Source organism: Mus musculus, chromosome 9, assembly GCF_000001635.26.
Source record: "Mus musculus strain C57BL/6J chromosome 9, GRCm38.p6 C57BL/6J".
Classification (NCBI taxonomy): Eukaryota; Metazoa; Chordata; class Mammalia; order Rodentia; family Muridae; genus Mus; species Mus musculus.
Window position 1 is genome coordinate 50,521,415 of NC_000075.6, and position 11,672 is coordinate 50,533,086.

Here is an 11,672-nt window from a genome sequence, read left to right on the forward strand (position 1 = left end):
GGAGCAGCTCCTCCACACGCTTCAGCAGCTTGTAGATGGGGTAGATATTGGGGTAGGCAGACCAATTCACAGCCCTGGGTCTCAGCCAGACGGTAGCTGAGCTGCTCAGCCTGTAGCAGGCCCGGGGCCTGGCCCAGCAAAACTACATAAATATTTTTACTATTTATATTATACCAGAAAAAAATAAATCCTGAAAACGAGGTAGATAACAAAAATGGGTTTATTTTACCTTTGCATAATTCCACATCAAAACATTTTGCTCAAATGAAATTATTTTTAAATTTTATTTATGTATTTTTTTTAATGTAGGAATGCTTTGTCTGCATGTACAACTACATGCCAGAAGAGGGCATCAGATCCCTTTATAGATGGTTGTGAGCCATCATGTGGTTTCTGGGAATTGAACTCAGGACCTCTGGAAGAACAGTCAGTGTACTTAACGGCTGAGCCATCTCTCCAGCCCAAGATGAAATAATTTTAAACCTCTAGATAAAAGACCCTCTAAATAGCCTTGAGAGGACTGGAATGCACTTCAGAAGAGTCTATGCTTCCCGTGTGAGGCCCTGGTGTCAATCCTCAATCCTTCTCTACCTTCTCACCAAAACCACATGCAGGATACACTGAAAGTTTGATTCGTAAATACATCTAAATACAGGCCTTACATTACTTTAATGCTCGGGTACTCTAGAACAGAACATGGAGACACAAGCATGTGGTGACTGCTGCGAACTCTGGAAGGACAAAGCCTTTTTCAAGTGTGAAAAGAAATGTGCCTGTCTACAATAGCAACCCTAAGACCTATTCTCCTTTATAGACTACGATGTTGTTGTCGGTTTCAAACACTTTTACTTTATAAAGAGCTCCCACTGGAAGAAGTTTCTGGAGGCTTTCCCAGATGTAGACAGCTACATTTTCTGTCGTGCTGAAGAAAAAGAATGAAAGAAGCTCAAAATACAAATAATGAACACAATTTCAGGTTTAATACATAGATAAAACATGAATTCCAGTAACAAAATCTACCACGACAGCAATATTTTAGAAATTACAATCACATGACAATCACAATGCTAATGTGCTTCATTTCTGCGGCCCGAGGCCAGACAGTGACACCCACCTCACAGCATCCGCAAAGTACGGCACATCCAGGTCCAGGTTCTTGTGATCAAGAGGCTTCATGATGGCCTCCTGCACGTGGAGGAGAGAGAAGGCCACTGACCTCATTTGCACTCAAACTCCAAAGGCTTCTTGAGTCTCTGAGCCTCCCCCTCTCATTAAGCCAAGACTCGACTCTGGGAAGCGGTCCTTCCAGGCTGTACAAAGCAGCCTTACAAGGTTGTGAAACAAGGTCAGACCTAGTTCCCTGTCATGACTATGTATCCTTGCCCCTGAATGCAGAAGGAAGAAACCACAAAAACAGAGAGTTCCTGGAGCTTTCTAGAAACACAGCCATCACGAGTCACAGTTCAGTCTGGCGCTTCTTGAATTCTGTCTACAATGGTACTACAAACCCCCTTCCACAGCACAGTGTCACCTACTTTAAGACCTGGTCTGGAATGACAGTCATCTACATTTCTGCCCTGAAGAATAATTTAAGGATCTTCTGTCTTAGAAGAAAAAATAAACATGAAAATTATGACTTCCTAATGTTTATATATACTAACATAATGTTACTTTTTGTTATTAACAAAGATTATAATTATCTTATTCTAAATTTTTACCATTAGCTCTTGTACAAAAATTTAACCATTTCAAAACAAACTAATTTTCTACCTGGCCTGATTTCAAGATACACTAATAACTGATTTTCTTCAGTAAAACTGGAACCATATAAAAAGAATAGGCCAAAAATCAACACCTGAAGTAATTTTTAAAAATAAATCAAATAGAGATATGAATGCCAAGAAAATAAATATCTTTGTTCTATCTTGGATCCTTGTTCTGGCCCCAACTTCTCTATCAAAGTTTCTAAAGGACTCTTTCTAACTTCATTCTATGGTCACAAGAAGCCACCTTTACTGATGGGACTATGTAATAATTTAGGCTCCCAAAGGAGGAAGAAAATCTCAAAAGCTTCCTAAGTATTCAATCCTTTGATTGCTGAGGCATCTCACTGCTGTCTCGCGGTGGACAGTATTGCATGCATATATTCTGTGCCTCTGTGAATACAAAGCCTCTGTCTTTAGAAGTTCTCTAAATTAATAAGCACTGCACTATTCACTAATTCCCTTATTTGTTTATTCAATAATGTTTTATCACTTACTATTATTTACCTCCTAGAAAACATAGTGAATATATTCTATGAGCTATGTGTTATTCATTCATCTTTGTATTTCCAATAATTAGCTTTTTATTTTTAAATAATTAGCTTTTTAAAAGAATGCAAAGAAACAAATTTGTTGAATATATGAATATGAGAAAGTAATTATTAGTAACATTTTTAACAAAACATCTGTCAACCTTGAGAATAGAAGTAAACTGAAGTGAAGAACTAAACAAGTAAGTTCAAATGGGGGGGGGGGTAATTGAAAGAACTAGAAAAAGAAAAATTCCCAACGTTGTGAACAAGAAAGACCACATGGCCTTGGGCAATGGAGCTAACTATCCAGCATCCCTCAATTTTAATCCATGGAACAGAGAAACTTCCTAATGACTAGATCCTGATGTGTTATCACTATCACGATTGTCTCAGTTACTTGGCATAGAGCCACAGTTGTTAAATAAGTGTAGCGTTGGGGCTGCAGAGATGGGCTGAGATTAAGCAGCTAGAAAGCACTCGATGCACTTTCAGAGGACCCAATTGGGGTTCCCAGCACCCACATGGGATGGCCTATAACCACCTGTAACTCCAGCTCCCAGAGACCCAAGGCTCCCAGCCAATACGGTCACCTGGACTGGTATATTTATGGGGCCATGACTCCTTCATTCTTCTCTGTATTCCAATACTTAAGCTTTAATAAACTGACTTACATAATTACAAAAATAACTTTTAAAGGAAAATGTGGTATTTTTAAAAAAATTTTATTAATAGTACAACATTCAGAGAATGAGCAAAAGCTTTAATGAAAAAGTTTTGTTGTGAAGGGGGTAAAATGTAATGTGTAGAAAAATGAGGTGGTTTCCAATGCAACTAGGAAATGCGCATGCAACGTCTCTTCCCATTATTGCAGCACAACTCCAACTACAAACATCCTGTCACTCCCCCACCTACTCCAACCCATAAAATCGCGTCATCTCAGGAGACAGGTGAGCAGGGTACTTAATGGGGTGTTAAGGGGATAGCACTCATGAAGCACCCAACACGGCATTACCTCCATGTATTCTTTGAGGTCGGTCAAATTCATAACCATTCCTGTAACAGGATCAATCTAAGGAAGAAATGAGGGTGAAGACCATTGTAGCAGGCTCTCCATATGAACGCTTTCACAAAGCTGGGGAATGGCTCATGCCTGCAATCCCGTCACTTGTGAAACAGAATCAGGAGGATCTGGAGGTCAAAGCCTTTCTTGGCAACACAGGAAGTTCAAGGGCAGCCTTGAACATGAGACCCTGTCTAAATGTAAAATAAACTTCACGAGTTAGTAAAGGCTGTACAACATGCAGACTGACCACATTCCCTCACCCTAGAGACACTTCTTATTCTGGGTACAGAAATGCCATGTCCCGGCAACACCCTTTCCACTGGATGGCTCTTCTCCCCATGCACACATAACAGCCAGGCTTGGCAAGGCGGCAGCTCACCACACAGCCATGAAGCAACTGAAACACAAGCTTTCAACACAGACTTCACCAGTGTCTGGAAGGTGGCCCCACGATCTGAACAAATTCACAGCCCCTTTCCAGCACGTACCTCTCCATGGACTGTCACCACAACTGTGAGAAAGAAAACAAAAAATACCAACAAAACATGACTTTCAACAGATTAGCGCAAGTTAGCGACAGAAACATAGATCTACGGTCCCCAAGGCTATACTTCAACTTTTCTCCAAATAGGTATTCTTTTCATTAAGATCTTTTTATCGGTCAATGAAGACTCAGCTCTGACAGAGGAGCTTGGAGGAAGCTTTGGCTGAGCAGAGAAAATTAGCAAATCCAAAAAGGAGTGAAGCTTTCCTGCTTATAAGGCTGCCATCACTGGGAGGAGGGAGATGCCGCTCAGTCTCTGCCTGTAAAGTGGGAAATGCGCATGCGCATCCAGCTATGTAGCAAACTGACCCACCTCCTCTGCAGGCAAAACCAGTCGTCGTTCACTGTCAGCTCATAAAACAGCGGGTAGTCACCTGATGTGCTTGAAAACTGGTCAGCACCTTTATAAGTTTGGACTTTTTCCCTTCCACACACACACCACTGGGTATTTCATTGTGAGTAAGCACACTGAGGCTAAGAGGTAACAGGAAATGAGAGTCAGGAGCTAAACCACAAACTCTGATCTCTCCAAGCCTTCTGTAACCCTGTCTCACCATACACCACTCCACTCCAGGGCTTAGGAGGCCTGTTCTGAGAATCATGTCCCTTCTCCTCCCACAAATCACTTTCTTAGGATACTACCAGAAAAGTTTTATATACAAACTCCTGGGGGCCGATGAGATGGCTCAGCGGGTAAGAGCACTGACTGCTCTCCCAAAGGTCCTGAGTTCAAATCCCAGCAACCACATGGTGGCTCATAACCACTTGTAAGGAGATCTGACCCCCTCTTCTGGTGCATCTGAAGTCAGCTACAGTGTACTTATGTATAATAATAAATAAATCTTTGGACCAGAGTATGCAGGGACTGAGCGAGCAGGGCTGACCAGAGCGAGCAGGGTTGACCTGAATGAGCAGAGGGTCCTAAAAGTTCAATTCCCAACAACCACATGAAGGCTCACAACCATCTGTACAGCTACAATGTACTCACATACATAAAATAAATCAATAAATCATTTTTAGAAAGCCCCCTTTTCTGCAATAGAATGCACCCTAAGTAATTTACGTTTCATTAGCCAGTATTTACTCAAAATAATTGCTTTTTATTTTACTATGAAGTTTTACATTTTAGCTAATACATAAAATATAAAAAGTCTACATATAAAGGGGCACTATTTGATGTTTCAATTCATATATACATGGTATCATGTTTAAATCAGGTTAAACATACCTGTGTCCTCAAACATTCACTATAATCAAATTTTAACATTAGTTTTAGCCCAACATAATTAAAAGGAAACAGCGAATGGCAGTTTTATTATGCATTTGAATGTCAAAGAAAATGCTTTAACTCATTTTGTTGTTGTTTTCTACTGTCTTTAACATGGTAGACAATTGTGAGGTAAACCAGAACACCCATCCAACCAAGACAATGACTCTGTCTTGAATTTCCACTGAAGGGCTCAGAGCCCTGACCCTGTCCCGGAAGCGTCTGGCTCCCAGCCCCCTCGTCCTTCTTCCCAACAGGCTAGGAGGGAATGTGCCCCTCCCTCACCTTTATAGTTGTGCCCGTGGCCATTCGGATTGTTGCATTTCCCAAACACTCTTAAGTTCTCTTCATCGCTCAGAGATGGGCTGACAGGAGAAAGATAGAGGTCAGCCCGAAGTTCAGACGTCCAGAAAACTCTACAATTTCATGTCACTGTAGATGATCAACTGGTTAGATCGCTTGCATATCATGATCCCCGTTTCTATCAAGAACCAACACTCCACTCTCTAATTAAACTAGATTACCACATAAATCATCCAAGACCTTCATCTCAACCCACTTAGTCCACAGTAAGATGTCAACAACTCTGCCCATAGTCAGCACTGTCTCTCCTGCCCTCTCTCTGTCGAGGTCTCCTCTATCCCTGGCTGGCCTCAAACTCACTAGGTAACTTAGCACGACTTCCAACTTCTGACCCTCTTGCCTCCACCTCCCAAGTCCTGAGATCTATGTAAGCAGGCACTGTGTAGTCAAGCACTCTACCTACTGTGCTACATCCCGGCTCCACCTTCCAATTCAACAAGCCCTGAGTATTAGCTATGGGATAAGAGATGAAGCAAGGAGCAGTGATAAGCACGAAGACATACATATCCTCCAGCGGCTTAAAAACGTCATTCCTCCTGACAAATAATGACCTCAGGCTCTTCTTTTCACAATCTTGCCCTCCTCTGCCTCAGCAGTTGCCTAGTGGAAACCTTACCAATGTGTTCCAGGACACTCAAGTCAGGTGAAACTTTAAACTTACTACACATGGCTGTCATTCCAGACAGAAAACAATTAGCTTAATGAATCTGTATCAGTCAACTTATCTGTGCATCCTTACTAACCTTGTGTGTAAGCTTCCTATTATAAAAATCCCTTTTGAGAGGCCGGAAGGATGGCTTAGCAGTTAAGAGTGCTTACTGCTACTGCAGAAGACCAGGGTTCAGGTCCCAGCCCACCCACGTGACAGCTCAGAAGCCTGTAACTCCAGTTTCAAGGAATCCTCTTTTGGCTTCCACAGACTCTTTCGTGCAAGCTGTGCACACAGCACACAAGCACACACAAACACAACTTTTTATTTAAATTCTTTAAACTCTTTCTTATCCCCTTCACTCTCTCCTACTGCGCACTTAGAGCAGTACAGCTCACAAGACTTTTGAAGAAAATTCTCACTGTACCCAACTTGACCACACGGAGGGGTGGGGGTAGAGGGATGACAAGTGTCAGCTGTTCCCTATGACAACCCTGTTGTTAGAAAAGGCCGTTCTCTGATGATGACATGCAGATCCAAAGAGCAAACCTTCAAGTGAGTAACGAAGCTCCCTTTGAAACCAACTCTCAGGTGCGGTCTTGTTTCTCTGGGATTCAATTCCCGACTGTGTTGCTCCTTTGGAAAGTATCAAGGCTGGTTTTACTTTTTTGGTAAAAGGGGGATGAAAACTACCTTGGGTTGCACCCGGTAGCCCATGCTCCTGTCATTGTACCTCTGGATGTGGGCAACCTCTGGAGGGAAACTCTCCAGAGTGGATCCTCCGGGATCGGAGCTATACCGCCCTCTCCCGGGTGAGTGCCGGTAGTGCAGCTCCGCACCTTCACCATTTCCTCTTCGGCCCGCCCCAGCTCGGCTCTAACCCACGCGCGTGGCCACGCCCCCCAGGGACATAGCGGGACAAGACCCGCGCGTGCGGTGACACACGTGGGCACACCCCACCTGTGCAGCCGGTGGCTCGCGCTGAAGGACACGAGGCGCGACAGTCGCGCGCGGCGACGAAGGTCACCCGCCGCGCTCATGGTCTTCGGACCGAAGACTCACAAGCTAGCGGTTCCGGCTTCCGGGACCGAGGCCAGTCCCGCCCCCGCGGCTGCGCAGTGCAAACTCGGCCCTCCCTGCCGAAAGCACTCCTGGGAGTGGTTTCGACTCGCGGCACCCTTCGGCCGACTTGGAGGCAAACACTAGCGCCCCCTGCTGTTCAGTCTTCGCTAGGCAGTCAGAAATACCTGGGGCCAGTGGGTGGGTGAGAAGCCAGAGGCCTGGATTTTTAAATTGCCAGGTTAGTTTGTGTCTTCTTCTTTCGCTTCATTTTTGACAGTCCTGGGTTTGACAAATCCAATGTCTGGGTGCCCTTATCAGATGTTCTCCAGCCCGGTACCACATTGAAAGTGTCCTTAACCAAAAAGAAACCCCAGCTAAGGATGGCAATGCACTGTCATTAGAGTTACCCTGCAGGCTGAAGCTGGGGCATTGATTTTAGGAGTCCCGATCTGTTCTAGGCAACATAGTAAAACACTAGCTTAAGTGGAAAATAAAGGAAAATTTTGACATCTCAATATCCAAGTGAGAGAATGTCATACAAAGAGACTTCCTCAAACCAGAGACAGCCAGAAAACAGATTCACCGTTCAGAGCCCTCAGAAGGAATACGCTGTTCCTGGTTTTAGATTCCTGGCTTTCAGAGTTTTTGAAATGGAAAGGTATTCCAGTGTAATCCCAACCGCTCTTGTGCAACATTTGCTGGTTCTGTGTTTAGATATTTGTCTCAGAAGGTTAGCTTCTATTAAATGTTGTCAGTCAGAGATGGCATATATCAGTGATCCCAGCACTGAGGCTGAAGCAGGAGGGTGACAAGCTCAAGGTCCGTCTCAAAAGGATAAAATCCTATACATAATTCAAATGGACACCTTTGGCAAGGCAGCCCCCACATCACCCATCCATTAATTAAATTTTAAAAACTAAATTAAAAAAAATGTTTACCCAAGTATCTTTGGCTGTCCTGGAACTTGGTCTGTAGACCAGACTGGCTTGGAACTCACCTGCCTCTGCCCCTCTGCCTCACAAATGCTCGGATTAAGGGCCTGCATTACCACCACAGTTAAGACCTTAATCCCAGATGCTTTAAGTATTAGACACATGTACTTCAGAACAACAAAATGGTCCCTGTTATCTGAAAATTCAGTTTAATGGGGGCAGTCCAACAAATAATATGTCAAGTGAAAAATTACCATTTCTGTGTCAGAGAGTAAAAGAAAGCTTCCAAGAGCAAATTAGTCTGAGATGGGTTTTAAGGAGTCCAACAGATGGGTAAATAGAAAATCCCAAGAGGAAAGAGTTTAAGCAAAGGAAATGTGGAAACGTAGCTTGCTTAATGCACAGTGACAAATTCTTGGCTACCTTGGGGTGCATGCAAAACGGAGGAGAGTGTATTGGAAATATTGACTGAAGACCAAGTAGTGGAAGAATTGTAAATGTCTTTCTACATATAACGGAAAAGAGACCCTGCCTTTCCCCTCCCATCTAGTTTTTCTCCAAGAGAAAGGAATTCCCAACTGTTAAAATAACATTTTCAGGCATAATGGAGTCTTGCTTGCCCAGATAAGTGTGGCCTACTCTCTGGTGCTATGCACACAGGAAGGAAAGGAGGAGAAGGAAGAAGAAGAGGAGGAAGAGGAGGAGGAAGAAGAAGAGGAGGAGGAGGAAGAGGAGGAGGAGGAAGCCAATCCTGGCCATCTTACATTCCGTTCTGCATCTTGCTTTCTTGTTGTAGGCTGAGCCAGGAGCAGGCCCTCTCATTCTCCTTTTCCTCTCACTTATGCACTGAGTACCACTGCTGTGTTGAGATAAAGTGAAGGTTCATGTGCAGGAAAGAGATGCATTCAGGTATGCGTGCTTCTCAGAAGTTAGAACCCATCGGGCCTGCATGTCTAGACAAGCTATGTTAAACCTCCATGTTTGATCTGAGGAAATACATGGGGTGCTTTTTCCCCATAGACATCTGCGAACATCCAGAGACTTATCCTCTCAAGGTGACTGGCTTCCGTGCTCCCACATCTGTAATCTTAGCTCTGTCTATGCATCACACTCTGCCTCTCACAAAACCACACACAGGACTTAGCCCTATAAGTTACTGTCACCGTGCAAACCTCTACACAAGACATTTATGTGTAAGGTACACTTCCCTGAAGAGGAAAGGGTTAATGGGATTTAGAATAATCCCTTCAGACATCTGTAGAAGAAACTGACATTCCAGGACAGCATGATCCAGGACTGTGTGGCAAATTAGCCCATGTCCCAAATCACATCTTGGAAGACTTCCAGAAACATGAGCAGACAGAAGGACCCTGGGCAGTTTGGCTGGTCCGAGATTAAATCTCAGCCAAGGGGTAACAGAAAGGAAAAGGAAAAAGGCCTTTGGGGGGTAGGGGAGGCTGCAGTTTACCTGAATGCTGTTAGTAAAATGTGAGACTTAGAAATGTGAAGATTGTGTGGTCTCTTCTGCCACCTGCTGCACAAGTAAAGAAAGAACCTCTTGCTTTCCAGCGGTCTTCTGGAAAATTATCTACCTGGAGATTTGAAATAAATGCCTGCTTTTAGCAATGTCTCTCAAAACAGCCACTTGTGAAGACTGAGCTGAGGGAGAGATGGGGTTGGTATTGGGTAGTCTGTAAGAGGAACACTGAAGTGAACTGGCATAACATCTGCCACAGACAGCAGGGGAACACCCAACTCAGAGGCCACCAAACACGATAGCACTGGCTTCTTGTCCCAAACTCCTTAGGGCCAATGGTAACAGATGGACTGTGTGTGGCCTGTTACAGACTTGGAGAGAGCAAGGTGCTGGTCTAGATTCTAAGATAGTAGTTCTCAACATATAGACCAAGACCTCTTTGGGGGGTCAAACAACCCTTTTACAAGAGTCACCTAAGACCATCAGAAAACAGGTTTACATTACAATTCGGAACAGTAGCAAAACAGCAGTTATGAAGTACAGCAAACATGATTGTGTGGTTGGGGTCACCCCAACATGAGGAACTGTGTTAAAGTGTCACAGCAACAGGAAGGCTGAGAACACTGCTCTAAGTCTACAACTGTCCTTGACCATTTGTATTTCTCTTCCCAGAGCCTCCGGTCACCTATGTAATAGAGGTAATGGCCTAATTTTAGTCTTCTTTTCTATATATTCCTTTCTCAAAACTTGTGTGTAGGAGGTGGGTAGCATGATTGCCACAGCACATGGATGGGGAGTCAATTATCTCCCTCCATCTTGATGTGGATTCCAGGGACCAACTTCATGTTATCGAGCTTGCACTGCAAGCTCCTTTTACCTGCTAAGCCATCTTGCTGACCCTTTCTATGTATTCTTTTAGCTAGAGATGAGAATATTAAATCAATGTTAGACTATCTTCAAGATATTCTCCAGCGATGGCAAGGTGGCTCTGTGGGTAAAGAAGCTCACTGCACAACCCTGATGACAGATGCCGCAACCAACCCTAACACTCCATTGTGGAGATGGGGAACTAGAGAATGGAGAACTGCCCAGAAGTTTCCAGGCAGAGGGAAAGAACCTACTGTAGAAAGTTGTCCTCTGGTCTCCTTAAGCACCCTTGTCTGCACATAGACACACATGCAGTAATAACAAATTATTTTAAAACCTTAAATTGGGCTGGCGAGATGGCTCAGCGGGTAAGAGCACTGTCTGCTCTTCCAAAGGTCCTGAGTTCAAATCCCAGCAACCACATGGTGGCTCACAACCATCCATAATGAGATCTGATGACCTCTTCTGGTGTGTCTGAAGACAGCTACAGTGTACTTATATATAAAATAATAAATAAATCTAAAAAAAAAAAACTTAAAGTATTTATTTATTTATTTAGGAGATGGGACCTCACTATGCATAACAACAGGCTGGCCTGGCCTTAAATTCATAGAGATCTGCCTACCTCTGCCTCAGGAGTGCTGGTTCAAAGGTGTGTGCCGCCATACCTGCAAAAACTTTAAATACTATACCAATACCTGTTTTATGGTTTCAAGAAAGAGGCCTAGGACAATATAGAGCCAGGGCTGAAGGGATCACTAAGCAGTTGAGAGGATGCACACCGCTCTTGCAGGGGACCTGAGTTTGATTCCCAGCACCTGTATTGGTCTCTAGGGGTGCGGTTACTTATGTGCTCACACAAACCACACACACACACAGTCACACACAAAATACGTAAATATTTTAAAATATATATAAAGGGGCTGGAGAAAGACTCAGGCTTGTTTCTCTTACAGAGGTCTTGGGTTCAGTTCCCAGCACTTACACAGGGGCTCACAACCATCTGTAACTCCAGGACATCTGATGCTCCATTCTGACCCCCTCAGGCACCAAACATACATGTGGCACACATACATATATGCAGGCAAAACATTCACACACATAACATAAAATAGATCTTCTAAATGGTATTAAAAATATACATGATCATAA

The 11,672-nt window shown here is 43.7% G+C and overlaps 1 protein-coding gene across 15 annotated transcripts; it reads right to left on the bottom strand.

The window, feature by feature from the left end:
- Positions 1 to 202: 202 nt before the first annotated feature.
- Pts (6-pyruvoyl-tetrahydropterin synthase) lies at positions 203 to 7,302 on the bottom strand. Of its 15 annotated transcripts, XM_030244139.1 has the most exons (8): positions 7,143 to 7,259; positions 6,732 to 6,818; positions 5,456 to 5,535; positions 4,217 to 4,377; positions 3,848 to 3,870; positions 3,309 to 3,365; positions 1,115 to 1,185; positions 203 to 922 (listed from the first exon to the last, which is right to left on the bottom strand). In XM_030244139.1, the coding sequence occupies exons 6-8, from the start codon at positions 3,345 to 3,347 to the stop codon at positions 799 to 801; spliced, it is 234 nt and encodes a 77-aa protein (XP_030099999.1). In that variant the 5' UTR covers positions 3,348 to 3,365; positions 3,848 to 3,870; positions 4,217 to 4,377; positions 5,456 to 5,535; positions 6,732 to 6,818; positions 7,143 to 7,259; the 3' UTR covers positions 203 to 798. The 15 variants fall into 15 exon arrangements, with proteins under 15 accessions (XP_030099999.1, XP_030099995.1, XP_030099996.1 ...); XM_030244135.1 differs by lacking the exon at positions 4,217 to 4,377 and having other exon boundaries at positions 7,143 to 7,264; XM_030244136.1 differs by lacking the exon at positions 4,217 to 4,377 and having other exon boundaries at positions 3,309 to 3,550; positions 7,143 to 7,252.
- Between the last annotated feature and the right edge of the window lie 4,370 nt (positions 7,303 to 11,672).

What these genes read in the sequence shown, in the direction of transcription:
- Pts (NM_011220.3), bottom strand. Translation starts at nt 7,222, where the DNA reads ATGAGCGCGGCGGGTGACCTTCGTCGCCGCGCGCGACTGTCGCGCCTC. An exon ending in CCACGGGCACAACTATAAAG is followed by an intron (nt 3,871 to 5,455) that starts GTGAGGGAGGGG and finishes TCTTTCTCACAG; the next exon opens with TTGTGGTGACAGTCCATGGA. An exon ending in TACTTTGCGGATGCTGTGAG is followed by an intron (nt 923 to 1,114) that starts GTGGGTGTCACT and finishes CTTTTTCTTCAG; the next exon opens with CACGACAGAAAATGTAGCTG.